General features: G+C 38.7%; 1 protein-coding gene across 2 annotated transcripts in view; it reads left to right on the top strand.

The window, feature by feature from the left end:
* The window catches only part of LOC147891104 (homeobox protein knotted-1-like 7), a 43,589-nt gene extending 33,685 nt beyond the window's left edge, over nucleotides 1-9,904 (top strand). Inside the window, exons 6-7 of one of the 2 annotated variants that reach the window (XM_087389217.1) lie at nucleotides 9,212-9,341; nucleotides 9,561-9,904. In XM_087389217.1, the coding sequence (XP_087245343.1) occupies nucleotides 9,212-9,341; nucleotides 9,561-9,670 (240 nt within the window). In that variant the 3' untranslated portion in view covers nucleotides 9,671-9,904. Of the gene's footprint in view, nucleotides 1-9,211; nucleotides 9,342-9,557 lie in introns of both variants that reach the window. The other variant, XM_087389216.1, reaches the window with a different exon arrangement.
* Nucleotides 9,905-14,455: the final 4,551 nt, after the last annotated feature.

The raw sequence follows: 14,455 nt of genomic DNA, 5'->3' as shown, positions 1-14,455 counted from the left end.
CCATTGCCTCCATATGTGAAACTGAGTCATACAGATAGTTCCAAATCAGATGAGGAGAGGGCCATGATGGCCAAGGTTCCTTATGCATCAGCAGTTGGGAGTCTTATGTATGCTATGATAGCTACTAGACCAGATATTGCATTTGCAGTGGGAGTTGTTAGCCGGTATATGGCTAATCCAGGAAAGAGGCATTGGGAGGCAGTTAGTGCATCATGAGGTACATGAAGGGTACCAAGGAGATGTGCATATGCTTTGGTAAAGGAGACATGCATGTACTTGGGTACACAGATTCAGACTATGCAGGGCATGTGGAGGGCATGTGGATAGTAGGAGATCCACTTCTGGTTATGTGTTCACCTTTGCAGGTGGTGCAATCTTGTGGATGTCTCACGCACAGAAGTGCGTTGCTTTGTCTACCACAGAGGCTGAGTATGTTGCAGCCACAGAGGGTTGCAAGGAGGCTAGATGGCTTGATCGGCTAGTGGGAGATTTGGGGATTCATACAGGTGTACCGACATTGCATAGTGATTCCATGAGTGCTATTCAGCTAGCACGGAATCCGGTCTTTCATGCAAAGACCAAACACATTGAGGTCAGGTACCATTTCATTAGGGAGGTACTTGAGGACAAGCGCATAGAGCTTGTCAAGGTTCATATAGATGATAACCCTGCAGATATGTTGACGAAGAGTCTACCTAGTCAGCGGTTTGAGTATTGTCATGTATTGATGGGCATTGGATGGTATGCTCACTGGTTGTTCTCCCTTAAAGGCACATTGTCCTTTAAGTGGGAGGTTGTGGGGGGTTAAAGGTCACTGTGCCTTTACCCCGGTTATGTACAATACTCAAACACATATATAAATGAATAAAAAAGAAGATTAGGGTGGTTCTGCACCCACCAAAACTTGTGTGGCTCTTTGTTTCTCTCTCTCCCTCTTCCATTCTTGCTTCCATTGAGAGCATTCTCAACCGGCTCGCTAAGATTATAGCCTCTGATGATCCTTTTCTTCTCCCTATGCTTGATGACAACATCACTTGGGATGTTACCATCTTCATTCTCATCTAAGGAAGGAAAGTATGGTGTGGTATCTTGGCATAAAAGCTTCTTTCTAATGTCCCATTCTCAATGATAAATATCTTTGTCAGTCAGTTCGAAAGCAGCAGGAAGTGAAGAGGTGCGTGAAGTTTATTACCTCGAACTTCATGTCACATCTTTTGGTGGAGACACCGGGTACATTTGGTATTGGATTCATCCCACGTTACTAAATGATCTCGAGTGTACTTGATTGCATGTTATGCCTAAAAGAGGCATGTGTTTTGATGAGATAAAGAAGATGCCTAGAAGAACTCCGTTAGAAGAGATTGCAACTTGTTTAAGAGAACTTGAAGATTGTGAAGGTGATGCTCAAGCTATTCGCACAGTCACCATGATCATATCCTTTATGTTTGCACTGTTCAATATGTTGGTGAATCGACAACACCGGCAGCAGGCACAATGATAGATTGGGGATTGTTCCATGCACTGGCAGCTTGGTGTGAAGAAGAGTTGAGTCTTTGGGTAGTTTTCGACTATAACAGTGGAGTGGTGATTCTTAATGCTTTCAACTTCTTTTGCTATGCAAATGATGAAGAGTACAATATCTTGAAGCTTTTATGTGCACTTCCTATTGTGAGAAGGGTGATTCTAGAATGCATGTATACACAATGTTTTCATGGTGTTGGTTGCTCACTTATTTTTGAAGATTTTGTTGAGGATCACATTGTGGAGGATTTTCAACAAGTGGTTATGCATAATAAGTTAGTCTTGGTATACTAAGGCTCTATGGGATCTTGTTCGGATCTTGTTTGGGATATTATTTGGATCTTGGTGTTTCCTTTTTGTGTTTCATCATGGTGAAGATTCCAGTGTTTCGAGGGACCCAAGGGGAAGACCCGGAGTCTTATCTTCGAGATTTTGTTCGAGGATACCGGCTTTCTGGATGGTCCATGAAGGATCGGGCAGAGATTTTGCCTGATTTTCTTAAAGGTGTAGCCTTGAGTTGGCATGAGACCTTGCCGGACTCTACCAAGGAGGACAGGGACCAAGTGGTGGCAGCAATGAAGTAGAGATTTGGGGTAGTGGAGTCGCCAAATCCTTTGATGTTGCAGTTGGACCGATTCTATCAAGGAGAGGGTGAGTTGGTCTCTGCGTTGGCAATCTGATATGAAACTTTATGGACAAAGTATGAAAGGGCAGCTTTGCGATCTGTGGCATTTGCATCATCGGTCCCTCAAAGTCTCTCAGGGATGGAGCACTTAAAGATGAGCAAATTTGTTATGGCTTTGGAGCCTCGTCTTTGCTCAAAATTAATGAGTAAAGATCCAACAACATATGTGGAGGCACTTCGCATTGCAACCAAGAAAGAAGCTTCTCTAAAGATCGAATCCTCTTTTGTATCTTCAACAACTTCAACTTCTAAGGTGGAGGTAATGGGCACTCCTCAGGTACCAAAGTCCTCTGAGTTGGATCATAATATCTCCCAATTGATGGCAGAGTTTGCTGATTTGAAATTGCATTTGGTTAATGCACGACAACCTAGAGCACCAAAGAGTGAAGATAGGCCTCAAGATAGGAGTGGGGTCACTTGCTATGAATGTAATGAAAAAGGTTACTATCGCCCCGAGTGTCCTAGATTGAGAAAGAAAGAAGAAAAACAAGTATCCTTGTTAGAAGCCTCTTCAGGGGATGAGGAAAGAGAGGTAATGATGGCTAAACGGGGGCGTGGTAAAGCAAAAGAAGAAGAAGAAAGCAAGGAAGAAGTAGATGAGGAACATCAGGAAGAGAAATACCATAGTAAGAAAAATAAGGCATCTAGAAGGAGAATTAGCCAGTCAGACTTTCCTTTAGGATAAGAAATTGGAAGCTATGACTTGTTGTCCGACCTTAAAGAAAAGGAAGCTCATATCACCTTTGGTCAATTACTTGCTTTGTCTCCTAAACTATGGAAGGAATGGGGAAAACTAGCAAGCACAAGAGTGTCAAAGAAGAAAAAGAAGAAAAGTGCCATTCCTGTTGTTCAAAAAGTAGATATAGATGTTGATGATGATGTACCTGTGGTTGATGTGATCATTGATGGTCAAGTGATTTCTAATGTGTACATTGATGGAGGTGCATCGATTAATGTCATGAGTGAGAAGACCATGATAGATGCTGATTTAAAATACTCTAGTACTACCTCTCCTTATCGCATCAAATTGGCTGATAACACTAGGGTTAAGACCTTAGGAGTTGTGAAGAATCTAGAAGTGGATGTATGTGCCCCCATTTATAGGTTTGGGTCTAGTAACAATAGCAACATTACTTATGGGACAGCCTCCCTAAGATGCCACGTGGCAACATATGGCTTCCCACTTAAATGCTACTCAATTACAAGAAATTTTAAAAGAACCTCCTAGGCTAAAATGACTAAGTAAGGATCACCTTTGTTACACTTGCAAATAGAAAGACAGGCAGTAGGCAACAGGGTCTAGCTATGGCAATGGAAAACCAAAAGCGGAGTTCACTCACCCAAAAATAGAGTTTGGGAATTTCAATAAAGTTAAATAAAAATAAAATAATCACAAAACTTGGCCCCAACTCAATCCTTAAGCACTGTCTCTAGGAGTGCCATTGCTAACAAATAAAAATTTGAAATTTCACTTCTTAGAGAAGCCAATATCCAATAATTTGGGGATTCATACAGGTGTACCGACATTGCATAGTGATTCCATGAGTGCTATATTCAGCTAGCACGGAATCCAGTCTTTCATGAAAAGACCAAACACATTGAGGTCAGGTACCATTTCATTAGGGAGGTACTTGAAGACAAGCGCATAGAGCTTGTCAAGGTTCGTATAGATGATAACCCTACAGATATGCTGACGAAGAGTCTACCTAGTCAGCGGTTTGAGTATTGTCGTGTATTGATGGGCAGTGGATAGTATGCTCACTGGTTGTTCTCCCTTAAAGGGGCACATTGTCCTTTAAGTGGGAGGTTGTGGGGGTTAAAGGTCACTGTGCCTTTACCCGGGTTATGTACAATACTCAAACACATATATAAATGAATGAAAAAAGAAGATTAGGGGGTTCTGCACCCACCAAAACTTGTGTGGCTCTCTATTTCTCTCTCTCCCTCTTCCGTTCTTGCTTCCGTTGAGAGCACTCTCAAATCTAATGAAGAGGTATTGAAGCCACCTAAGGCATGGTACTAAAGCAACTTGGGAGCAAGGAGAACAAGGTGCTAGATCAACTTCATGGCCATGTACTAGAGCAAACTAGGAACAAGGTATTACAGCATCCCAGAGGCTAAAACATGGAGCAAATTGAGGACAAGGCACTATTGCATGAATAAAGTCTTAAAGCAACCTAAGAAGAAGTCTATGAAGTAGCATGCTATGCAACCATAGGAACATTTTGCATTTTTTGACAAGAAGAGATTTCTTGGGAATCGCCATGAACTAGGTAACAGACATCCACCAATGATGTCAACCAAAAAGTTCCAAGTAAGAACACCAAGATCAACTTGTTGTTTAGCCAAAGCCACCTCCTTGAGGCATCTTTTACACCTCCATCTAGGCTCCATGCACCTGTTTGATAGTTCTAAACTTGTTGGTTGTCCACACTTCCTTATGCAGTATCAACCATAAAAGGCAACAATATTTTTCTAGGAATTCTCATAATTCATATCCTATAAACTCTATCCATCTTAATGTGATTGGGATCCCTTTTGTGCCATTTCTTATTTAGGCGCTCCATGACTTCCTATTCATGTTCCAAAAAACTTGGGAGTGGAAAAATGTCTCTTTGTCTTGTCCATTTGAACTCCTTGATAATCTTTACAAGATCTTGACCATGTGAAAAGGTTTCTTTGTCTTGTCTATTTGAAAAGGTTTTGTTGTCTTTTCTATCTAGAATGTCTTGTCCATTTGGTCTCCCTGAGATTTGGCTACTATCTATCGCCCATCCAAAATAAAGTTTCTATGTCCCATGGTCCCCTTCTCTCTTGAATAAGCATAAGCTCAAATTAGGTGATATACATTCTCTACAACTCTTGGCTCCTCAATCCAAGTTTTAGGCTACCTAATCCATAGACCTTTTTTATTGAACCATACTACCCCTTTCAATGTGGCACTTTCAATGGTGCATTACCCTACATAACTGAGAACCTAATGAAATCCCTCCTAGAGAAGGTCCCTATTTTCCTAATGAACCCCTTCCAATGGAGTCTATAATATTCCTAGGCCTTCCACATAACTTTCCAAAGTTTTGTTCCCTTAGTAGTGACTAGCTCTAGTTGAAACCTATGGGAACAAATTTTTATGTTTGCACCTGAGAGGTTTTACTCCAAATGATTCCTTCTTACCAAGGTAGATTAATTGGCATCAGTCTTTTAGAATGCCCTTAAAATCTACTGACCCATCAAGCAATGGAGGATCTCTCTAAATTCATTGCCCCTATTCCTCTTGATTCTTTGGCATTGTAGAGAATTTCCATTGTCCTATAGCAACCTTATTTTGGCCTGCTTCACCTCCCCATAGAGAAGTATGGAATAAAGAGTTTATTTGATGAAACCCTTTCTTTGAGGAGAACTAGCAAGATATAAAATAGATAATAGGGATATAAGAAACGATTGAGAAAAAATTTCCTTCTTTGGTAGGGATGACTAGAAACCTTTCCACCTAGCAATCTTTCCTTTATCTTTTGAATCATCCAATCCAATCTATCCCTAGAAGACCATTTGAACCCCATAGGTATGCCCAACAAGTTACATACTTCTCCCTCCTTGATTAGCTTATAGGACTTTTCTATTCCCAAGTTTGGAGGGGGTTGATTTCTCCCATAAATACTCATCTTACTTTGAATAATGCTAGAGTTTGATGCTAGAAAAAAGGTGTCTATGAACTCGACATTGAAAGGTCATCATTCTAAGGAGTCAAATTTGTAGCATCAGCAACTTGCTAACTAACAATTTGTTTCTCCTGCTCTAACTAGATGCTCTTAGGCAACTATGCACCTTTCTTGAATTAACCATCCCAATACATCAATATATATGGCACAAAATAAGGGCAGGACAAAAGAGGGCGTCCTAGCTTGATGGATCCTCTAAATAGAAAGGGAGGATAGGTCACAGACCATTGCCTTCTACCTTAGCAACTTCTTAGTTTAGTAGCACCGAGGTAGCACCTTAACAAATCTAAAAAACTTATTACCAAAACCCAAATCCTTCAAGGAGCTTAGAATGAAAACCCATTCCATTCTTCGTATGCCTTATGAAAATCTACTTTCAAAATACAAATATCTTGTTCCTATTCCTTTGCAAATTCAATCCCTTCCTAGAGATAAAGGTAGCCTTGAGAGCATTTCTTCCTCTAATAAAGCCCTTTTCTTCCTCCCTTATCCACAACTACTTTTTATCGAATCTCAAAGTTAGAGCCTTGGTAAAGATTTTGTAACCAGTGTTCAACATTTTGAGAGGCCACTTGTTCCTAATCTAGTCTATATTCCTTCCTTTGGGGATCAAATTTACCATCCTTGTGTTAATTCTAGTAGCCATTTACCATCTTTTAGTCGATTCTTCCATAGGAGTAGAAGCTATGGACCAATAGGGTTCCAAAAACTTTTATAAAACTCAATTGGTAGGCTACCCTCACTGAGTCTTGCCCTTTTTTGTACTATTTTAAACAACTTTGAGCTCCTCTCTATCTAAGTAAAGAGAAATTAAAGTTGGGAACCACTCTAGAATGAGCTCTCTACATTACTATTTTTATCTTGCCATCCACTACTAATTGATGAGTAAGGCTCACTTGTGCATGTTTCTTTTGTATGATTGTAAACATTTCCTCATTAGCCATATCACCTTTACCACCCATTATTTTCTAGTGTATATCTAGAGTTGTTGTGAAGCTTTCTATTCCTCTTTCCTTAGCTCTTCCCTAAAGCCTTTAAGCTATATTTGGCCCTATTCTAAGAAATCAAAGGCCAAGGCATGAATATGGCTCTCCAAATTCTACATCCTCTTTACTCTTGCTATTCCTTTTCTCTTGCTACATCCTCTTTACTCTTGCTATTTCTTCTCTCTTTCTTAGTACCCTTAAAAAGATTCTAGTTCTATCAATGTCTCTCAACCATTTGTCGGTGTAGCTAGATGTCCCCCAAAAGAATCCTTCAAGTTGTTCTTGATCTTGTTTTGTACACAAGGCAACTAGAAAAAAAAAGGGTTGGACTTAAACCAATACTTGACCTTCTTCCCTAATCCTCTATCTAATCTCATCAAGATACGATTATGATCAAAAAAGGATTGGCCTTTAACCAATACTTGACCTTCTTCCCTACTCCTCTACCTAATCTCATCAAGATACGATTATGATCAAAAAAGGAAAAGATATCTCAATATAAGGCAATTGTATTCTAGTGATTCATTACTAAGTGTCTTAGACATGTAGAATCTATCAATCCTAGCTCTTTTATGGCATTCCCAATTTGATTATAGTCCAAGAAAAGGAAGTACCCTCTAGCATATCTACTAAATCTATATCCTCTTTAAAATGTTGCCACGCATCAATTTTACTCTCCACCATGTTGAAATCACCCATGATAATGGTAGTGTCCCTAAAGGGACAAGAATCCCAAAGAAGCATTCTATCTCTAACTAGATTGGTTGCATAGATGAAAAAAACTCACAAGACAATTTGCTATGTAGAAATTCAATGGCAATCCTTTTCACTCCTAAAATAAGGATGGCTCTATGGATGTAGTTTTCTAGATGGCATGCCATCCCTAATGCTACAACACCTTTTCCTATAGCATGGTCAATGATATGAACCATTACTTCCTATTATCTACCTATTGCAATTGCCACTCGAGATTATCACCCCTTACTTTCAACAAATGTAGGTTAAGAAATCAAGCCTAGCATCCAGGCCTTTCAACCTCCTTTCAACCACCTCTTCAAGATTGTCAGTTTGAGGTCATTTGTCAATCCTTGAACATTGATGCTCAATAAAAAGATTTTTTCTTGTGTGGTATCTAACATGTCTAACAATTATTTAATTCCACTTTTTTTTAAATTGGATTAGGCTAGCTGGGAAACAACAAGCCCTTTGAAAGTCATTTTTCCTGTCAAGTTTCTAGATTAGTGACTTCCTTCAACTTGACCCTTTCCTTGTGTGTGCTTTCATCCCATTGAGAGATCTTCTAAACTATACTTCCTCTTTTCCCTCTAACCACTGTGAAGGGTGGACCTTCATTCTTGACATTTTATTAATCAACCTCATGGAATTGACCCTCAAATAGTCCTATCTGATTCCACAGCCCACCTCTTCATCCTTGAGCACTTTAGAGGTATTATGATTTTCCACTCCCTTACCTTTCATCTCTCTTACATCCTGCTTTTTGTTTCCCTTGGTGGCTTTGGCTTAGGGGGTTCTGGCAAACTTTCCTTAGTAGCCTCTAATTTTTCTTGAGGCATCTCCTCTTTCCTTTGTGCTACCTTTCCATGCATATCCTAAGATGGGAAATCCCATATGAAGTGGTCTCCCAAGCCATACATAAAGCATAAATTAGGCATTTTCTTAGAGGACACTTTTTGAACAAGTTCATTATGTTACCCACTCTCTATTCTGATGACACTATGTGGGTCAAATATGAGGTCCATAAACACATAGGCATGAGGATTCCCTTGTGTATTAACAAACTTTCAAACTTCTAAACCTAAGAACTATACTAGAGGTGAACATAATGCCTCAATTTGAGGAATTAAGGAAAGGGGTAGGTTGGGGAATTCTACCCATATCAAGTCTTTTGAGGGGATCATGTCTGAATTAAAGGAAGGATCCCATATTTGGATAGAAAGAGGATGATTACAAATGTTCCATGTAGCATTCCTCACAATAGCACTTTTGATATCTACCTTCTCAAAGAGAAAGATCAAGGATTTGGTCAATTTATGTTCCGAATTGTTAAAAATAATATCTTATGCATCTCTACCTATAATTTATAAATGAATTAAAATAGGATCCCATCCAAGAAGACCTATAGGTATTTTGTAATGGGATCATGTGTCATGTTTTGTGTAATGTTTTACCTACCTTAAATAAATTATGTGGGAATTATAAATAACTTAGCATCCTATCTTACCCTAGTTTTTTATATGTATGATTACACTAAGGGATTAGCACAATTCTCTCATTTGCAGGAAGATGAAAAGGCTCGATTAGTACAAGAAACAGGTTTGGAGTTGAAACAAATCAATAATTGGTTCATCAATCAACGTAAGCGCAATTGGCACACTCACTCCACGGTGGCCTCAACAAATATTCAAAAAGGTAAGAAATGATCTCCTTTTAATCATACACAAGTGATAGGATAGAAGAGGTACTATGCGTGATAGTTTGAAGTCTATCAGACAGCTCTTAAAAGTTATTGCTTTCTTGAATAGATTTTCTAAAACATATTTCTATTAGGATTCTCCATTCAGCTATGTGTGTTGAACATAAGACTTCAAAATGCTAGTCAATATTTTATTCTTATTATTTTGATAGCAGCCGATGCACTTGGGAGTGTTGTTGATGGGCAAACATCCCATGTCTCACTAACCTTGAGTTACGATGGGGATAAGAGACCAATGGATGCAGATCAAGAGGGTAATTTTTAAGTGCCAATGTCTAGTTTGAGAAGTGGGCTATGTAAGATAAAGTCATTGAAAATTTGCGAATTCAAGTGTATACAATGACCCATATTCCTATTGACATGGCCTCATGTAGAGGCCTTACGTAAAGCACTCAAATTAAAACAATACTCCTTTATTTCCTTTATTACACATTAGGGGTGGCCTCCTATGGTTCACGCTAAGTCTTGTCCACCATGGAGTATCATGAGGTAGAACATATCACAGTATACTATTTACTCTGATGTATATTTTGATCTTATCAAGGGTACAAGGATTTCTTACACATGGAAGTAGAATGATGCTAAATTTCATCTATCTTATAACATAGCTAATTTTAGATATTTTCCTATGTGGTATAGCTTACATGTTGCTTCATTTTCATGGATTTTGTTATATAAATGGTTGCTTAAGTTGTGTGTTAATTGGATCTATGTAGTTTTTATTGGCATGAAACTATGTTGTGATTGATATATTAAAAAGTACTAGATCATGAATAATTGGTCAAATTTTGGTTTTAAAAGGAAAAATTAATACAAAATTTCCAAAAAAGGAAAAATGGAGAGAGAGAGAGAGAGAGAGGGGGGGGGGTGGGGAGAGAGAGAGAGAGAGAGAGAGAGAGAGAGAGAGAGAGGGAGGGAGGGAGGGAGGGAGGGAGAGAGGGAGAGAGAGAGAGAGAGAGAGGGAGGGAGGGAGGGAGGGAGGGAGGGAGGGAGAGAGAGAGAGAGAGAAAGAGAGAGGGGAGAGAGAGAGAGAGAGAGAGAGAGAGAGAGAGAGAGAGAGAGAGAGAGAGAGAGAGAAAGAAAGAGAGAGAGAGACAGAGAGAGAGAGAGATTATGCATATATTCATTGTGGGTTTTTGCTACAATAGGAAGTTTAAGAAGCAAAGGCAAGCTGAACTATAAAGGATTTTGCTACTATGGCGAGTTGTCAAACCAAGGGAGGGAGGGAGGAAGAGAGAGAGAGAGAGAGAGAGAGAGAGAGAGAGAGAGAGAGAGAGAGAGAGTGAGAGAGTATGCATATTCATTGTGTGTCTTTGCTACAATAGGGAGTTCAAGCAGCAAAGGCAAGCTGAACTATAAAGGATTTTGCTACTATGGCGAGTTGTCAAACCAAGGTACAAGTCATTAAATACTTTAAAAAAGCAATAAGTACACACATAAGGAACATGTAAGAGACCAACTAGCTAGTAAACCATTGAGCTCACAAAAGAAATAAACTATTAACTATTGAGACCTATTAAACGTCACTATCAACATTCTAAATCTACAATAGTAGCATGTAGTAGTACAAGACCAAGCTGATCTAAATCATCTTTTCCACTCACATTTGTCTACTATTGTAGACATGCAGTAGTACAAGAGTAGAGATGTAGTAGTACATGACCAAACTAATATAGATCATCTTTTCCACCCACACATCTAGTTGGGAAAGTTATTGTGGGTGTGATATAGGATGCCATATAAATATGGGAGCCACACACTTGGATAACAACCAAATCTACTAAATATGCCCATGTATAGTGATATAATATATTCCTAGGTCAAAAAGGGGTGATCAAGCTAGCCAAACAACTGGATTTGACTCTCTCTCTCTCTCTCTCTCTCTCTCTCTCTCTCTCTATATATATATATATATATATCTATCTATCTATCTATCTATCTATCTATCTATCTATCTATCTATCTATCTATCTGTCTGTCTGTCTGTCTGTCTGTCTGTCTGTCTGTCTGTCTGTCTGTCTGTCTGTCTGTCTGTCTGTCTGTCTGTCTGTCTGTCTGTCTGTCTGTCTGTCTGTCTGTCTGTCTGTCTGTCTGTCTGTCTGTCTGTCTGTCTGTCTGTCTGTCTGTCTGTCTGTCTGTCTGTCTGTCTGTCTGTCTGTCTGTCTGTCTGTCTGTCTATCTATCTATCTATCTATCTATCTATCTATCTATATGTATGCATGCATGTATGTATGTATGTGTATGTCTATCTATCTTTGTATCTGTCTAACTATGTGTCTGTCTGTCTATCTATCTATCTATCTATCTATCTATCTATCTATCTAATCTATCTATCTATCTATGGATTGATCTATCTCTATCCATATCTCTATCCATATATCTATCTATTTATCCTATCTAAACAAATCTATCTATCTAATCCATCTATCTAATCTATCTATCTCATCTATCTATCTATCCTTCCATCCATGCATCCATCCATCCATCCACACACACACACACACATGCTATAGTTAAAAGAGGGTGATTAGGATAGCACTTGTAGGCCACACATCTAGCCCTAATTAACATACAGAAATACTAAAAATTATTTAGAAAATCACTCATCTTTTTTATGGAAAAGACATTGAGAAATTTTTCCCTAACTCCATTGCACAGTCCGTTGATATTACAGTTGATAACAAAACATCAAAATCAATGTTCCAAATGATGTCAATATTTGTATCAATAAATTCTATTTCAATGAAAATAGCAACATTGATATCAACGATATTTTTGATACTTACAAAATTTTCTAGGCTTGTTTTTTACACTTATTTTGATGCTGGTAAATGAATTTCAACACCAATATTGACACTAATATCAATGTTGGTAAAAATTCCTGAAGTTGTTTTGATGGAAATATTGATGCTTTCTTATTGGCCAAAGTCTTTCAAGGCAGATTAGGGCTTTGCCATATTATATGGTTTACATTGTTTGAGAACAAAAATTTCATGTTACATTGTTTGAATACAAAGTTTTCCTATTCTAGCCTACTCATATCTACATCCTATATACAAGGTTTTAGTCAGACTCACTAGTCCCATCTACCTCGTCATCATCACTCCCATCACCTTGATTGTTTGCTCCTTATTGTCACCTTCCCTTGCTCTTGCTTTTCCACCTTCTTGTTCCTCTTATGAGCTTGATCTAGCTAGTCATCTCCATCCTCTCATTAAACCAACACATATGTTAGAGGTTAATATATATTTTAGTTGTTCAATTCAAGCACTTGAAAATTGATGTACTAAGGTCTTACATTATATTTTAGTTGTTCAATTCAAGCAGTTGAAAATAAATGGGTGTATTAAGGTCTTACATTAAGCAAGGGAACGAGTTCCCTTCTCTTTGTGAGCCAGTCTAGAGCTTGTGTACTACTATTGTATGCATATCTATACTCCTCATATGTACACTGCCTACCCATTATCATTTCCTAACATTACGAGAATACACATCAATTTCAGTGATTTACATGTTGTATTCCTAACATTATGAGAGTACACATCAATTTCAATGATTTACATGTTGTATTCCAAAAGTACATACTAAGAGAAGTGAAGCAATAGGTACTTACAAAAAATTATAGTATTGGGCCTTGCTACCCAAGCCCCAATGGAATTGGCCCACTTTACTCTACCTTGAAACCGCCTCCTACTTTTCTGGATTATACTTCTTGGGATCCTTTAATTCCTTTTTCACAATTTTTCAATATTCTAGGTGGAAAGCAAGATTTAGTTCCCCTTTATTTGGCTACTTGCAAATTTGGTCTTTTTATGACTTGAGCACAGTAGCCATCTTGTTCAAGATCTAGTAGGATTTGCGTTCTAGATCCTCATGGAACTCCTCCCTCAATGTATATAAAATTTGTTTCCTTTTGTGGCTATTTCTGAAATTCCATCACCACACCCTTAAATTCATAGGAGCAAATTCCATGCATTTGACTAATAACCTGGTTACCTCTAGTATCCATGATTATCTCAAACTCTCTATTAGGAGAAAGTGGTGGAAGTTTGGGAGTCGACTTGGCTACCCCCAGTGGCACTCACTCTACCAAAGCCAGAGCATCTATGTCAGTGCTCAATCTTGCTCTCCCTAGCTCCACCATGAGTGGTAGCTTGGGAGATCTCTATAAAGGCAGTCATACCAGACACTCACTCACTCTCCTCCTCAAATGTGTGTATAAATATTTTCCTATCATTTGGATCTAAGTGCATGAGTAATTTTCCCTATCATTTGGATCTAAGCGCATGAGTCTTTCCCTATCATTTGGATCCAAGCGCATGAATCATTTCCAAGCCTTCTCCATACTACTATGCAAGGTAGTAGTGTTATAGGGTCTTTCTTTATCCCCTCCACTTGCTAGCTTTCACAAAATCAAAGCAAGCATTACATTTAAAATTTAGACTCCAAGTTATTAGAAAAAGAGATGTGACATTCACTCAGAAAAAGAGATGTGGTATTCACTTAGAAAAAGAGCAAGAAAAACGGGAACGAAAAAGGAAAGGGGAAAGGGAAGGGGAAGGAAATGGAAATCCATGGTAAAGAAACGAGAAGAAAATGGAAATCCATGAATGCCCTCATGAGACAAAGGAATAGCAGTCTAGAGACCGAGTCCTTCCATCAATAGATATCACCAAGGAAAGGAAAGGGGAAGGTACAGTGATGTCCAATATCCTCTCTACCTCTTGGAAGAACCCATTAATGACTGCTCTTCTTCTACCTCTTGGTTCTTCAACCCCTCATGTGTTAAAGGAAGAGCAGTCAAGATCGGGTCCTTCCATCATTCAATAGATATCACCAAGGAAGGAAAAGTCATGTCAATAAGGGAAGGGGAAGGGGAAGAGGAAGGGAAAGTGGAAGGGAACAGGGAAGGGAAAATAGAAGGGAAAGGGAAAAGGAAAAGGAGACCATGCATTTTATTTAAATAGGCATTCTATTTAACAAGCATTCTAATCCAAACAAGGGGAGGGGGAATGGGAAATGGAAGGGGAATGGGAAGGGAAAATGGAAG

This window comes from Dipteris shenzhenensis, chromosome 18 (assembly GCF_047967505.1).
Source record: "Dipteris shenzhenensis isolate YYH24624 ecotype China chromosome 18, Dip_SZ_1.0, whole genome shotgun sequence".
Classification (NCBI taxonomy): domain Eukaryota; kingdom Viridiplantae; phylum Streptophyta; class Polypodiopsida; order Gleicheniales; family Dipteridaceae; genus Dipteris; species Dipteris shenzhenensis.
This window is presented reverse-complemented; position numbering and strand designations above follow the sequence as displayed.